We start from the raw sequence: 17,500 nt of genomic DNA, 5'->3' as shown, positions 1-17,500 counted from the left end.
TGTAAAACAGCTGGAGAATCAGCTAGGAAAACTGTGGATTGTGATAGGTTTAGCAACATCAGGGACAAATCTGTTGTAAAACAGCTGGAGAATCAGCTAGGAAAACTGTGGATTGTGATAGGTTTAGCAACATGAGATTTGGTGGAGAATCAGCGAGAGAAATTGTAGATTGTAATGGTTAAGCAATATGAGATTTGACAGAGAACCAGCTAGTAATTGTGAATTGTAAATAAACAACAAAATCTAGGAAGTAATTTTGGGCGAGACATTCCATACTGCAAATTACTAGTATCCGATTACTTCTATCCCAAATGAAAATCTAATAAAAATAGTAGTAGTATTTGAGTAATAGAATGCATATTCAATACTGCATAAAAGTACATTAATCAATTCTATTATGCATTCTGGTCGTCTAAATCTTATATCAGGTGATGAAAAAAAAAATCACCCAAAATCAGATTTTAAAAAAAGTTTTGGTGAAATATGTAGTGGAGACACGAGACAGGAAAAATGATATGACCTTAAATGTCGCAAGCACATTTGGATTAACTTGACACAGACAATTTTTTGATTTGGTCATTGATTTTACTTAGCACAAATAATTGATGAATTTTGTGATTTGTATCATATCTTTACAATAGTAACCGCTGCTTCATTAAATGGTGGAAATGAACTTACCCATACCTGTGATAAAATAACCTGTCAGCTGGCATGCATGAGTTTTGTTTGATAAGCTAAACTTTAAATTGTTAATTTTTTGGTTCCATGTTGAAATTATAATGAATTGCATTGCATTCATCATTGATATTGCTTCTGTTTCAATCAATTAAAATTATTAACTTTTTAACCAGAATTTTATGTAGTATTTTGAATGTATTTTTCCTCGAGTCATTAATACTTTTTTTTAACAAGAATTATTTGTGACAGTGTGGATGCCAGATTCAAAGAGGTTCCATTCAACAAAAAGTTGGATTCAACGAGGACTTCAAAAATCCCATTTTCTTGGCCTATATTTTAATAATAAATCAAAACGCATTCAACAAGAATCTTATCTCATAAAGTCACAATCAACAAAATCATTTCAGACAGAGAAATGCTACTCACCAAGTGTGACACCAAAGCAGGAATCAGCTATAAACTGTGCAGTAGAGATGTGCATGGCATGGATGAGACAAGGGAGGGAGGGGAATGATAGAAAAAGGCCTTGGAGTCTCTAGTGTGCTATGACAAAGCCACAAACCCACATGTTCATGTGCGGGTGTGAGTGTGTGCATCACGTGGAGACATGCTTGTGTATTTCAGTGAATCTTTGGACACACTACACACTCGACTAATATAGCCGGTGTTGTTTCCTGATTGCGTGATGAGGAGACTACAAGGGAGATGGATGTTGGGGAGGGGCGTGATTGAGAGTCTCCCTGTCTATCCTAGTCCTAGTCGAGCAGATCTTTATGAGCAATAGTTGCTCCTTATATTTTTGCTATGATATTTTTGGCTCACGAAGGCATTTTTAGCTTCTAATTTTACAAAAATCTTACATTTCTTTTCACTTTTGCACCTCTCAGATCACCGTGGCATAATACCGATTTGACAAGAAAGTCAAATTTATCTACCTTTGCTGCACTCACTGTTGCCCAACGCCAATGTTATCTCATCCTTCTTCCCTTAGACACACACACACACAAACACACATACAATAACACTGAATACACACACGCACCCACCCACCCACACACACAAGATGAACCCTTGGAATAAAAAAAATATTTTTTTCTTATTGATGACTTATGAAAAGAGCATAATTTAACTGAAGTTGTATTAACCTTCTCAACCTGCTTTGTGTCTTTTATGTTTTTTTTTGTTAAAAATTTTTTTTTTCGGTAAGAAAACGCTATAAAAAATTAGTCTAGTATGTTTAGTTTTTAATTACAATAAGAATAAACATAGATTTCTACCAACGCATATTTTTTGTGCCCCGAAATAGTTATGGTCTCCTTCTTGTTATGGAAATACTCTCAAACCAACCCAAAATATTATTGTCCATCACAACTAGGTTAACCCTGTCCCCCTCATCTTTCTCTGTATGGAACATGACAAACGTGTAAACAAATTGATTGTACATGGAAAAGCTCCGATATTGGGTTGAATAATATTCAGAAAAAGTGTGGAGCGGGCACTCAGGGCTCTTGTATCAAAAATCATTATGTGGCTATGACACTCACTTTTGGATCGGAAGGTCCTGGGTTCGAGCCTCTCTCGGCGCATAGTTGAGTCCTTGGAAAAGGCTCTTTACTCACATTCTCTCACCGTACTCAGGTGTAAAATGAGTACCTGTCCGTTAACAGCCTTGTCTCTGTCCGTAAAAATGGTAATATTGCCTAACAGGCGTCATGTTTCGTTCTACATGTTACATGTTGCATTTGGTCAGGGACCCCTTGTAAAGCGGTTTGAGCACGTTTAGTGGATATTGCGCTATATAAACGCTCAAGTTTAAAAATCATGAGAAATGTAGAGTATGGAGAAGTGCCAGTCCTATATGAATATGAGAGAATTTAGATAAGCCGAAGATTTAACTTTGCATTGCTAAGAGTGAGACTCGAGCCAGAGACCTACAAGTTCAAAAGCGTCATACCACAACTGTAAAGCCACTCTAAGAATCACTGACCAACTTGAATTTAACAGCCGCGAGGCTTGTTTTCAAATATGACCACCATGTCGTGACTATGAGGGGGGACACATTTACACATTTTTTCTGGTTTTTAAATAATCCACTTAAATGTTTACAAAAATCATATGTTCAAAATAAAATATAGAACTACATGACAGAGAGATAATTTACAAGGAAAAAAATAATCTGCCAAAATTATAATAACTATACATTTGACTGTTTCCCCTCCCAGCCAAAGATTCTGGCTAGGGCCTGGAGGAAACCAAATAATCCCATTCCAAGACAAAGACATAAATCAAGTTATAAACCAGATATAGGGGAATAGAAGACGGTAAGTGCCTCCCTGTTCTCTATGGGAGGACAAAAGACCCCAAAATGGGTCCTAGTTTCTGTAGTGCGAAATGAACAATTTATTTAGATATTCATGTCCTTAACACGCCCAAATAATTGAGTCACCAAAGTAGTAATACTTCACTGCAAATGAAAGAAACAAAATTGATTTGAAGATGGAATTTTATTTCATTATAAAACAATGACCCTCTCTCTCTCTACCTCCCTCCCCCCCCCCCCCTCTCTCTCTCTCTCTCTCTCTCTCTCTCTCTCTCTCTCATATTCATGCAAACCCGATAAATATTCAAATACTTTATCTTCAAAGAATAGATTACAAATTCCTGACTAAAAACAATAGACCATTCCTCTAAGAACAAATAAAGTAATGTCATCTTTACAGCTGTCACCAGCCCGTAGATAGAGAATACAATAATATTTTATCGGTTTTGTCAGTCTCTTTACTGTCGTCGTGGGGACTACTGTATCCAACACTCTGTTTTAATATATTGCCCATCGTAGTAAGGCGTGATATCAAGCCTGGAAAATAGTAGAATGTGATATAATTAAGAACAACAACGATAATAATAATAATAATAATATAATAATAATAATAATAATAATAATAATAATAATAATAATAATATTAATAAATTTACTACTACTACTACTACTACTACTACTACTATTACTACTACTACTACTATTACTACTACTACTACTACTACTACTACTACTACTACTACTATTACTACTGCTACTACTACGACTGATGATGATGATGATGATGATGATGATGATGATGATGATGATGACGACGACTCAATAGAAGAAAACAATGCACAGATAGAGAATTGCAATCGAGTGGTCAGAAAATGTAAACAAACACACGGCAATGGTTGGACTGCGATCACGTTTCACACCTCGTGATGCACACAGTGACTGCTTTGATGTCAGTTGACAAGCATTGCATGTCTGACCTAGTCCGGGTCAAAGGGACAGTGGAAATGCGTTGACGGGAAAGGTTTTTTTTTCACGCGTGATACGATATTAATGTGCGGAAATTACTGGTTCAATGGGAAACGCATTTTTATTACATTTTTGGAGTATTTTTAGATAGGTATCTTTTTTTCTCCCATCAGGATGGAATCGAAGTGTAGCGATTAAGCGGAGCGTTTATATAGAAAAAAAAATTCCATTTTTCGGAAATGTGTTGCGTATAAGCGGAGTGTGCGATTAACCGATGTGCGAGTAAGCGGAGTGAACTCTTTAATATATATATATATATATATATATATATATATATATATATATATATATATATATATATATATATATATATATATATATGGAGAGAGAGAGAGAGAAGCAGCAGTAAAACTTGCCTCCTCCCCATCTCTTTGTAATAAGAATAGAATAGTCCTCGAGTAAAACAGCAAAAAATATACTGGTGATCAATAAGGCAAAAACCGTCCACACGATGAAACGGAAGAGAAATCCAATGAAAGTGTAAGGGATCTTCACATGACTGGGGCTGAGAATGAACTGTATAGTACTCAATATAGACAGCCGGAATGAAGAACTATGGTAAGATCTGGATGATAAAGATAAACAAAACAATGTAAAGAGTAAAAGTAAATGCGATGGAAAGTGGGGTGGGGGTTGAAATGAGAAATTGATTGAAAATGGTAGGATTTCCTGATGTGAAGTGCCAAATTGGGGTGCATGTCAATGTCATGAAAATCTGAAACGTAGTGTAGTTAGCAACTTATATTTTTCCTGGTCCAGCAAACATAACTTTTCAGATCTATTTAATTCTTGTCGTTTTTTAATATTTGAAAGAAGGCTTATGACCTCATGTTAATGAGGATTCATAGCAACAGGTTTCGGCGATACATACTTTGAGTTTTAGGCTAGAGTAATAATATTTGTGTTTGTTTTTAAGGGATTTATACTGCTTTAGACTTATCTAGTTATCAAATGGCAATAATAATAATAATAATAATAATAATAATAATGTAATAATAAAATAAAATGATAATAATATACAAAACAATGTAAAACAAATGTATAAACAATTTATATCAAGGAACAAAATGTATAAAACTGTAAATGTAAATACACAAAATGATATCAAGGAACAAAATGTATAAAACTGTAAATGTAAATACACAAAATGATATCAAGGAACAAAATGTATAAAACTGTAAATGTAAATACACAAAATGATATCAAGGAACAAAATGTATAAAACTGTAAATGTAAATACACAAAATGATATCAAGGAACAAAATGTATAAAACTGTAAATGTAAATACACAAATTGATATCAAGGAACAAAATGTATAAAACTGTAAATGTAAATACACAAAATGATATCAAGGAACAAAATGTATAAAACTGTAAATGTAAATACACAAAATGATACCAAGGAACAAAATGTATAAAACTGTAAATGTAAATACACAAAATGATATCAAGGAGCAACAAAGTTCGAACAATATGGATACAAGGTGATGAAACATGACTTACTGATGAGAGAAAATCAAAAATAATGTGATAGCCAGAATGAGGACGCACAAGGCTGGTGGAATGACCAGGATGAGGATGTGCTGGAGCATCTCGACTATAATCTTTACTCTCTTTATATGTCTGGGGATTGGATAGGACAAAATCTCAAAGCAAATCATCTGTAAAGGGGGAAGGGGGGGTGGGGGGTGTTCTTTTGGTAGGTTGACATAAAACATTCCACCCCCCCCCCCCTTTTTTTTTTCCCCCTTCTTTTAAACGTTTAATTTCCATTTCTCCAAGACTATAGTTTGAAATTCTATGAAACTACAACTTGACTTCTTTTGGTAATCTGTCACAGGCAAACAGAATCTGTCATAACATACATTTGAAAGGTTTAGGCTAACCCTCTCATTAGAAGATACAGAAGTGTTGAAACTTGTAACTATCTCAAAAAATGTGGTTATAAAGATTTTGCCTCTCAACAAACAAAACGGCACAGGATATTAACACTGTTGAAGAGCTCGTTTAGCAAAAAAAAAAAATGTATTGCAGGAACTAACAATGTTTGAATTAAATAAATCTATTTTTGTATAGTTTGGGTGTGAAGTTTTGGGAACAATCTGGAAAATGACGGGTAAGGAGAGAGTTAAGAAATGCATTCATGTCATTAGAATAAGTCAATCATTCACGAAGAACATTAGCGTAACCAAGCTGATTACGTTTTAAAAGCCAATTTTAGCCCTTATTCTCCTTTTTTTCGTTTTGATAAAACAAAATACACCGGTCTACATCGCTAATATGCCATGGTCTTCCATGTAATCCAATGCCATATCAACAAACAGTCAACTCCTGTGATATGGATGATACGTCAAGTCAGAGAGCCAAAAAACACTCAAATGAGACGACTTTCGTGTGATGACCATGGGTGTTTAGTGCCTATATATAAGCCATAACTGCAATCTTGTTTTATTTCATTGATGTTACTATACATGTAGGTAAATCTGTCCATCGGATACAACGTATCAAGACACAAAACTATGTGTAAACCTTAAACGTTTAGACTGATTGATATATAATTTAGTGAAAGACTAATCATTAAAATGGCTGTCTAAAAACAAAAACAAAGTGATGAGTTACGTCACTTTTGTTCCATCTATAATCATCAAGACATTATAATATAATATCAAACCTACCTGACTCTTCGAATCACCGCTGCCAGGGATCCAAACACCATCAATCCACTAACATAGTTCAATGCAGGCACCAACCATGCTAGATCTTTAAAACTCGTATAAAAAGCTCTGTCTGTACTGTGAAACTTGTTACGAAATGTACTGTACTTGTGCTGATTAAAAAAAAAAACAAAAAAAACAAAAAAACAAACACACACACACACACACACACACACACACACACACACACACACAAAGACCCAACAAAACACACACAAAAAAAAAACAACAAAAAAACCCAAAAAAAAAACAAAACAGCCAAAATAAAAAAAAAAGAAAAACAAAACAAAAAACAAAAAAACAAAAACAGAATTAGTTATTTCATTTGTATTCAAATTAGTGAAAATGGGAGCCGAGTTCCCATTAACTATTTATATACAAACTGACAGTTTTTCAACGTGAACATGAACAGCTATTGTGGAAGATAATTATTGGGATTGTGTCATAACATTAAGAGTTCATTTTATTGGTTAGAAGAAAAAAAAAAGAAAAAGACTAGAGATTCAATTTTTATTCTATTTTTCTTTTTCATATACTATAATTATATTAGATCAAATCTAGTCTTAAGATCATCTTACTGTTGCCAGTAAATACATTTCAAAATAATCAATTTGTGTAACATTGTACTGTTTTTTGTTTTTGTTTTTAAGGGTTTTGCGGCGCTTGCAACACATTTAGGTTATATCAGCGCCAGTAAAAAGGAAGAAAATGGGATAGTAAAAAGTTATAGAATTACAATTAAAGCACCCAAGAGAAAGTAAAACAAAGGGGAACTGGGAACAAATAGGGATCAGATGTAGTTTCCAAGAGCACACCACCAATGTACATGTACTTAGTTTGAGATCACCTATAAGTCTCATCCGGAAAACAAGCACAAAATCCAACAAAGAGGAACACACTCAAATGCTTACATTATATATTCAAAATAACAAACATAATAATACATAACAGAGAGATGATTTACAAGGAAAAAAATATCATCTCCCAAAACAATAACTATGCATTTGACTGTTTCCCTCCCAGCCAGGACTCCGAGACTCCGACCAGGGCCAGGAAAAAACTAAGTAATCTCATTCCAAGACAAAGATAGAAAGCATGTTGGAAAACAGATATAAAGGGATAGAAGACACAGTATGTACCTCCCTGCCCGCTATGGGAGTAACATTGTACTGCACTCAATTTGTATTTGCCTTTTTTTCCGGAGAAAAAAGTTAGTTGAAGAACACCCGAACACTGCGATTATGTGGTCTTGTATTTGATACTCGGCTTCGGATCAGAAGGTTCTGAGCAGCGCAAAATCGAGTCCTTGAAAAAGGCTTTTTACTCATATTCTATCATACTCAGGTGTAAAATGAGGAACTGGCCGTTAACAGCTTTTTTTGTCTGTTGGAAAAGTTGTAATATCGCTTAACAGACGTCATGTCTTGTCCTACATGTAAAGTGTTGCTGTTTTTAAAAAACCCTTTATAAAGCGCTTTGAGCACATTTTAGTGAATATTGCACTCATAAAAGCTCGTTTTAACATTTTTTAATAAAGTGTCAGTCAAAAGCAGAGTATTTTGAAGGGAAATCTTATATATTTTCCATATATGCTTTGATGAATTTTGTATTTGTGTATGCTAAAATAACATAACTATAAAAGTGGATTGAATGAAATCGTATCAGGAATTAATATTATCTTCATGTTGACAATTCATGAGTGACAGAGTCAATACTGTAGAATACTTACATTAGTAAAATTGTATCTGAAGAGAAATCCTATTAATAAAAATCCATGGAATAGAATGATGAAGACATATATGACGTTTTCCGTAATGTTGAAGTAACTTTGAGTACTATATGTTTTCAACTAAAAGAGAATAAAAAAGGGCAAAGGATGAGAATTTGAAATCCATTAGTCATTTAATTATTGCAGGGACATATATTATTCCATAAAAATAACATCAAGTTATGGTATGATACACAACACATGTACCATAAGGACAGACCTCAACAAATATTCTATAGAAGGTCAAAGCTGGTGTCTTTTCCGTTTTATTCCCCTTCTATCCGATCAAAACGCGGGGAATTAATTAATCAGGAAGTCTGAGGTTCGATCCCCAGTAGAGGCAGGTTTGATTTTCTTTAGATGGTTTTATTATTGTGTTTTTCTTCCTGTTTGTCTGGCACTGTTTCATATAGTGGCGTGGCATGCTTACGGTATAGGGTGGTGCCAGAATCAGAAGAAAATGACTTAAAACAGGCTATATTTGTAAATACAAAAGAAAGAAAAAAAATAAAGAAAAGACTCACTCAAATATATAAGAGTAGGAGGCGGTATATACCATTTCTAAGTTTTATTTTTTTTTAAAAATCCATTTTAAAAAGATAGATGAGGTGCCAAGCATCAAATCAACCAATATAGCTAAGACTAAGACCCTGGTTTCATACACAACTTTTCAGATATCAATCACATCACTAGAACAGAACAATCAAAGGGATTTATTGATTAATTTTCTGTTGCTCTGCTCTTCTAAATAAAATTAATAATAAATGACAGTTTTTATATAGCGCAATATCCACTCAAAGTCCCAAAGCGCTTGACAAGGGATCCCAGGCCAACCCCGCCCCCCCCCCCCCAAAAAAAAAAACAAAAAAAAAAACAAAAAACAAACAAACAAAAAAACCCACTGAACATGAAAGACAAGACATGCATTCTGTGATGCGCTGTTATATTTTGTGTGTGTACAGAAACGTGTTGTAAACAGCCAGGTACTAATTTTACACATGAGTAAGGTAAGAGAATGTGAGTAAAAAGCCTATTCCAATGACTCCACTTTGCATCGCCTGAAGCGATACACACACACACACACACACACACACACACACACACACACACAAATAAACAGAGAGAAAGAAAGAGAGAGAGAGAGAGGAGAGAGGAGAGAGAGAGAGAGAGAGAGAAGATGAAAGAGGGAGAGAGAGAGAGAAAGAAGATGAAAGAGAGAGAGAGAGAGAGAGAGAGAGAGAGAGAGAGAGAAGAGAGAGAGGAGAGAGAGAGAGAGGAGAGAAGAGAGAAGAGAGATGAAAGAGAGAGGGGAGAGAGAGAGAGGAGAGAAGATGAAAGAGGAGAAGAGAGAGAGAAAGAAGATGAAGAGAGAGAGAGAGAGAGAGAGAGAGGAGAGAGAGGAGAGAGAGAGAGGAGGAGAGAGAGAGAGTAAGAGGAGGAGAGAGATGAAGAGGAGAAGGAGAGAGAGAGGGAGAGAGAGAGAGAGAGAGGAGAGAGAGAGAGAGAGAAGAGAGAGGGAGAGGAGAGAGAGAGAGAGAGAGAGAGAGAGAGAGAGAGAGAGAGAGAGAGAGAGAGAGAGAGAGAGTCTCACCTTAAAGTACTGAGTAATTGCATCATAAACAACGAGACAGACCATTAGACTAAGTGCTATGGTCAAAACAACAAAATTGAATCTTTGCAACAAAAACACAAATGGCTGACACTGATGGGTAAGCTTGATTCCATCTGCAAATATCATTTATGAATACGAATTAGGAATAAATATTAATTTTAAAAGCATGCACCAACACACATATTGTTATTGTTGAAAAAAAGAAATATGAAAATATAATTTTCTTTCATCGCGCTCAGCGTTCAGACGTATTGTGATGAATATAAGAAAGACAATCCATGTTTTACTCTTTACCGCATACATACATAACTGTATTGATTATATCCCTTGTATTCCACCAGTTCGCTGTCGTGTCGCTGTTCCTTATTTGAGCTTCTTGGCTATTACTATAATGAAGAGCATAACTGATATTATGTGAGCAAGTGCCATTTTATACAATGCACCGCGGTTATCACGAAGTCGACAGGATTGGAGGCCTGTGATCGTTATAACCGAGGTTTTGTTGAATCCAAGATGTCGCTTATGACAATAATATACAATGGGTATAACCTTGTAACTTCAAGCCAGTAAATCGTCTTTTCCAAAATTGTATGCAAATTTATTTTAACCATCAGTGACCTCAGCTGAAATTGATATTAGTATGGCATGTCATACATCCTGTTAGGTATTTTAATCTTATATGCTTTAAAAGAAGAACCAAGGGGCCTGTCTGAGCATAAAGGGAGTTGATGGTTGTCTCACTTCTGATTTTTTTTTAGTGATAAAAACTCACAGTAAGTGTACAATAAGAGTGTTTTTAGATTGAAGCCAACAACAAAAAAATAAATTAAAAATAGAGGAATAATTAAACAAAACAAGTTTTCTCCAGTAATGAGACACTTACTCTTTAGTTTAATTGCAGTATGAGAAAAAACAACAACACTAGTCTTTACTCTTGGAAAGGGGGAGGGAAAGGAAGGGGAGGGGGGGGGGGGGGATCCCCAATCAGACTATTCGGGAACAAAACTAAATTATGAAATTAGCTATGTAAATCCCATTACTGGGAAAATGGTCCCGATTAGAAGGTGCCCTTGTTAGCAAACATGGAAAAAATTTAAACATTCTACATTCCTTTCGCATTTTAAAACTGAATGATGATGGCAAGGACTGGACCAACACGGTGAATGAAGCGAGAGGTAACACGATAATCACGAAACGAGGAATCCCCTTGATTGCCACGGCATGCAGTGGACATTTTATGAACGCTTCAGTGCATGGCGTAACTATAGTACTATAATATGCTTTGGTATTGTCATCCACGGTTTTACCTTTCCTGTGATTTTTGATTTTAATTTAGACGATCATTTTTTTTTTTTCATACAGGAACAAATTTCTTTAAATTTATTTTTGTCTAAAATTATGTCCCCGGCCCTGAGGTCGAGAATAATGGATTGTCTGATTTCAGGTAATTGCCTGAGAATTTACAGGACTTGTACTTACAGTTGGTAAAAATAATTTGCCATATTCCCCCAAAGCACAACGGTGTTGGACAGTAGCTTTCAATGTTATTGTTTTTTAAAATTCCTTTTTGTTTGTTTGTTTGTTTGTTTGTTTGTATCTATTTAATATTTTTCATAACCCTGTCATTATTAAAACAAAATCACTTTGCGCGGTGGAAAACAGTTTTGTCTCATAAGTAAATGTAATACGAAGCTGCTAGAACTTGTGGACTGTAAAAGGTTAATTAACACATGAATACAACAGCTACAAAAAGAAAAAAAAATACCAAACATGGAATGTTTTGAGCTCAAAACAATTCTTCAGCCAAGAACAGAAACAAACATAAATATATCACTGTGACTCGAGACAGAGAGCAGAGATTTCCTCCCAACATGCTCTCCATGGTTTCCATTACTTCATTACTTCATTGTAGCCGAGGTGTGTGGTTATGAAATTAGCTAAATCCTAGGTGGTTCTAGTTGTGTCAAAAAGAGACACAAAAAAAAAAGCTAGATTTTAAAAAGTTTTTGTTGAAGCCGAGGTGTCATTGGATCTGAAGTGCACTGTATGTTTTTGTACCATCCAGGTTACAACAATATTCATTCCTTTAAAAATGTGTCTGTAGAAGTATATTCAAAGTGAACCGGTGAAAAGGGGAAAAATTACAAAACAAGACAAAAAACAAAACAAAATAAAAACAAAAACAAACCAAAAACAACAACTATAGACACCCTTGTCCCTCAATACCCTGGCACAAGCAACAATTGGTACGATAGACACCCTTGTCCCTCAATACCCTGGCACAAGCAACAATTGGTACGATAGACACCCTTGTCCCTCAATACCCTGGCACAGGCAACAATTGGTACGATAGACACCCTTGTCCCTCAATACCCTGGCACAGGCAACAATTGGTACGATAGACACCCTTGTCCCTCAATACCCTGGCACAGGCAACAATTGGTACGATAGACACCCTTGTCCCTCAATACCCTGGCACAAGCAACAATTGGTACGATAGACACCCTTGTCCCTCAATACCCTGGCACAGGCAACAATTGGTACGATAGACACCCTTGTCCCTCAATACCCTGGCACAGGCAACAATTGGTAAGATAGACACCCTTGTCCCTCAATACCCTGGCACAGGCAACAATTGGTAGATAGACACCCTTGTCCCTCAATACCCTGGCACAGGCAACAATTGGTACGATAGACACCCTTGTCCCTCAATACCCTGGCACAGGCAACAATTGGTACGATGGACACCCTTGTCCCTCAATACCCTGGCACAGGCAACAATTGGTCTATCGGACCAACAGCATTGATTAACTCACCTTGTCCAAAAATGTAGTGGATAGAGAGGGCCGAGGCAATACCGTTGTTCAAATCAAAAGCAGACGCATCAATCAAGACAGCTCTGGTATTTTCATCAACCCAGTTGGAATACTTCATCTGCGAAACGATGTCCTGGTTGTCTTGATATAAATTGCTGAAGGTATACTCATACCTGAGGGTTAGTAATTGTTTGTTTGTTGTTTTTAAGGGTTTTACGGCGCTTGCAACACATTAAGGTCATATCAGCGCCAGTAAAAAGGGAAAAAATGGGGAAGTAAAAAGTTCTAGATTTACATTTAAAGCACCCAAGAAAAGGGAAGACAAAAGGGGAATTGGTTCAAATAGGAAACAGATCATGTAGATCCAAGAGCACACTATCAAAGTATTTAGTTTGAGATCACCTAAAAGTCTCATCCATCCGGACACAAGCACATGTCCCCACTAAGAGGAATACACTCAAATGTTTACAAATAATATATAATATGTATACAAAACATAATACGGTGCATAACAGAGAGATGCTTTACAAGGAAAAAGATATCATCTCCCAACTAACTATACATTTGACTGTTTCCCCCTCGGCCATGGAATCCGGCCAGGGCCAGGACAAAACCCAGCAATCTAATTCGAAGACAAAGACAGAAATCAAGTTGGAAAACATATAGGAGGATAGAAGAGACAGTAAGTACTTCCCTGCCTACTATGGGAGGCCAGGAACCCCACCCAGTGAGGGTTAGTGAAATTGTGGAACGGATACAAACAAGTATTATGGAAAAGACCTCTGCACGCTATTTACCTGCTGTGTACTTTTTTACAGGTCTGCAATTCACAATTGTTATAGGTTCATTGTTGTAATGGAAAATACTTATTTCAAACCAACACAAAATATGCTCCATTACAAAAAATGTTAAAACAAACCATGATTACTTTCGGTTATCAGACCTGCAAATATGTACACCTAGTATTTATCCCTTGGTTGAATGACTTTAGGTGGCATATTATGATAAACTGGTGTAAATGATACTGACAGTGATCGTCTTGGAGGCAATTGTGGTAGTCAAAATGACGATGATAATGTTGTTGTTGATGATGAAGGTGATGACGACGACGACGACGACGACGATGATGATGATGATGATGATGATGATGATGATGATGATGATGATGATGATGATGATGATGATGATGCTGATAAGAAGAAGGAGGAGGAATATGAGAGGTGGTTGGGGGCTGCAGTCGTATTGGAAGTGGGAATGATAGGAGAGAGGGCTGATAATAATATTGAACTGAGAGAGAGAAATAACAAATGCCTATGTAGAATTGTGAGGCAACAATCATAATATCATTGATATGATTGAAAACTGAAAGAATTAGCCTGGCTATCAGAGAAATTGAACTGGGTTTGGCAGGGGATTGAAAGTACCATAATCATGAAGTTGGATATCAAGAAAAGGAGAATATTTAAAAAGACACACAAAACAAAACGCCCTCCAATACCCCCCCCCCCCCCCCAACAAATAGATAGAAATGAAAATGACACTACATAGTAAATTGGGAGTGACACAAGCTAGATGGCTCTCTAAATAGAAGACGATCACACGAGTACAAACAAAGAGAAATAAATAAAACACATGTCAATATTCATCCGTGTTAATCATTAACTCTCTCCTTTCCAGTCATTTTTAGAACTTTCCCCAACACTTCACACCCACCAAACATAGATTTTTCTTACTCAAACAGAAAAACAAGTGCATTCTATACATCATGTTGTTCAGCAAAATGAGGTCTACACCACAACGTCAATTTTTAAAAATAATTATAAAATAACAACAATTATTGAAATTTTGTGATGTAGAAAAGAAATCAGAAAGATAAAATTGTTGGTTATATCGTAACGAATGTGACGATTTTCCTATGGTTGGTAAGGAGAGGATTAACGTTGATGCTTATAATATAGAGATATAATAAAATTGTCTACAGATATAAGAGACTAATTTATGTCCTCTCTTTGAACTGATGATAAGTCATAATATGTCTTTGATCGGGAAATGAGCTTTGAATTAGCTTCATTCATCTGAGCCCAACAAAAGGACACATTTATGACCAACACTTATCCTGGGACTTACTCAACCAAACCTCAACGAGGTAAATAATTAGCTGTTTTAACTCTCTCCTTACCAGCCATTTTCAGTATTTTCCCCAAAAACTTCACACCCAACTAACACAAAAATAGTTTTTATCACTCAAACACAATAGCAGTGAGTTCTTGCGATAAATAATTTCTTTAGCAAAACATGCTCTACAACACACTGTTCATTTTCTTTAAATGTTATGATATACAAGAGAAATTTGAATAAGAAAAATGTTGGCTGTATCGTAACGAATGTGACGATTTTCCTATAGTTGGTAAGGAGAGGGTTAAAAGCTTCAATTCGAATACCAAGATATGCTTTTTGATGTTCTATGCAAGCTTTGCTGTCACCATCTCAATTTTCCCATGAGTAAAGATATTAAGTCCCTATTGTTCAATTTGTGGTGTTGTACTGCACTCCCTTGGTTATCTGTCTCTCGTTATTTATTTCCACGAGAGACCATAAAAATGAATAACATATTTGAATAAAAATGCAATTCTAGTTTTATTAGACTCAATACTAATAAGTGTGAGAAAAGAAAAGAAATGTTTTATTTCATTACAATAGTTAATTTCCTAGACTTTTCTTCAATGACAACATAAAATACACAGCAATCTTTTTACCCTCCGACAGGATAGTTCATTCCCCAAACCTCCATGGCCGATTCAGGATTGAAGGAGGTGTACTGAAAAAGGGCATCTAAATCTGACACTTTTTCAGAGCTCTTGTTTTTTGAAGACGTGACCTCTTCCCAGTTGTATGAGTAGTCTCTCATCTCCATGTTAGAAGAAGTCAAAGATGGGTGGCAGTATCGAGATGTTTTAATCTTTTGTTCAATGACCTGGATCTCTTTACACGCATCTGAGAGAAATGAAATGTTTTCAGGATCATGTGTATTCATTTCAATCACTTTTTGACAACATTAATTTGAGGTCTGATATTTTCAAAGTAAATAGTCAGGAAAGAAATCATTATTGGGCAAAGCTTCTTTCTTATATAAACGGACAGCATTAATGTCAATGTTGCCAATCCAAGAAAAATAAAGACTTTTGTGATGGCCTGTAATGCATCTTAAAACGTCTCAATATTGCTTAAACTCAAACGCTTGATATCAATAAGTAGGTTGTTCGATTAGCGAAACGTTTTGGGATGGAGAATATTAAAAATTTGATTTATTGACTGCCTAGGTGTTATAAAAGTATCCAGGTATTTCTGCAAACCTTTTTTTTCACCACGTTCAGAGCAATTTTATTCACACGAAATCTGGAGAGTCAAATATTTATCAATCATCAATAAAAAAAAGCAAAGGTCTGTAAACTGTTCTCTGAGGTTCTCCTGATATTACAAAAACTTTCATCAACTTTGATACATTTACTATCACTGTTTGATTCCTATCTGAAATGATTAAATTAATCAAATTGCGTCCTTAATCCACACATCTAAGTATTTATCAAAACTTATTTATGATCTACTTTGTAGATTTAAATCTAGAATCAGTGCTGACAATGTATTCGACAAACGCAGCACCACTGCTTTAACAAATAATTATTACTGTAAATTATAAGTTAGCTGAAACTTTTTCACTTGTGACACTCAGCATACATGTTGTTGTGCCCACCATACATCTTTCTATTTCACCAGACCATTGTCTTGATGGAATATAAAAATCCTTGATTTCTACTACAGGCTGCTCTTGCTCCTCTTCTGTTACATGATGATCTTAAATAAAACAAACACAGAAATCTGCGGATTCGCGGAAGAATATCAGCACTGAGAATACATAAGGTTTAAAACATTTTATTAATCAGGAAAGGAAAAGGGGGGGGGGGGGGGGAAGGAGGAGGAAGTGGTATAATTTAGATATTTTACGCCACTAAAGCTATTTATTTCATTGTTTCATATTGATCAGTATATATGAAATGATAATTAAGAGGGCTATGATTTAATTTCCAACCCTGAGTGGAGGCTTAACTGATTTTTTTCTTTGTGTTTTTCTGGGTTTAAAAAAGTATCTAATATGGCATTCTCCACTCTTTACACGACCACAGTTCTCTTCCTTTGATATCCAATCGATGTTATCACCCTACTCACCTTTAAAAGGTCGAACACGAAGTTGGCGAATCTTGGTAAAAAAGGCCAGTGTATTTGTAAAATTTTGTTGACGTCTGAAGTGTAAAAAGGGAAGGTAGACGTTCTGAAGAAACGTCCAGATATCATCGACTTCCACAGTCTGTAGATGTAAATATATATATATATATATATAATATATATATATATATATATATATATATATATATATATATATATATATATATATATATATATACATATATATATGTGACCCTCCGTCTCAAAACGGTATTATGTCGGGATGATTCAGACCCCAAAAAGTGAATTTAGAGATAGATTGATGAGAAATTGGAGCTTAGAAGA

The 17,500-nt window shown here is 35.4% G+C and overlaps 2 protein-coding genes across 3 annotated transcripts in view; one reads left to right on the top strand and one right to left on the bottom strand.

Annotated features, from left to right (window-relative positions):
* LOC144978747 (uncharacterized) overlaps positions 1-853 on the top strand; it is a 41,912-nt gene extending 41,059 nt beyond the window's left edge. For both annotated transcript variants that reach the window (XM_078925181.1, XM_078925182.1), the window contains one exon: positions 1-853. This exon is cut by the window's left edge and continues 557 nt beyond it. In XM_078925181.1, the coding sequence (XP_078781307.1) occupies positions 1-79 (79 nt within the window). In that variant the 3' untranslated portion in view covers positions 80-853.
* Positions 854-3,253: 2,400 nt separating this feature from the next.
* The window catches only part of LOC144979027 (uncharacterized), a 44,347-nt gene continuing 30,100 nt past the window's right edge, over positions 3,254-17,500 (bottom strand). The window contains exons 13-21 of the mRNA XM_078925642.1: positions 17,159-17,297; positions 15,691-15,928; positions 12,935-13,107; positions 10,098-10,231; positions 8,468-8,587; positions 6,700-6,851; positions 5,528-5,647; positions 4,381-4,589; positions 3,254-3,535 (exon numbers count right to left, since the gene is read on the bottom strand). Coding sequence (XP_078781768.1) covers positions 3,402-3,535; positions 4,381-4,589; positions 5,528-5,647; positions 6,700-6,851; positions 8,468-8,587; positions 10,098-10,231; positions 12,935-13,107; positions 15,691-15,928; positions 17,159-17,297 — 1,419 coding nt within the window. The 3' untranslated portion in view covers positions 3,254-3,401. The remainder of the gene's footprint in view (positions 3,536-4,380; positions 4,590-5,527; positions 5,648-6,699; positions 6,852-8,467; positions 8,588-10,097; positions 10,232-12,934; positions 13,108-15,690; positions 15,929-17,158; positions 17,298-17,500) is intronic.

This window comes from Berghia stephanieae, chromosome 8, assembly GCF_034508935.2.
Source record: "Berghia stephanieae isolate SIO BIC M18660-M18661 chromosome 8, UCSD_Bste_1.3, whole genome shotgun sequence".
Lineage (NCBI taxonomy): Eukaryota > Metazoa > Mollusca > Gastropoda > Nudibranchia > Aeolidiidae > Berghia > Berghia stephanieae.
The sequence above is the reverse complement of the archived record's forward strand: the minus strand, read 5'-3'. Positions and strand labels throughout refer to the sequence as shown.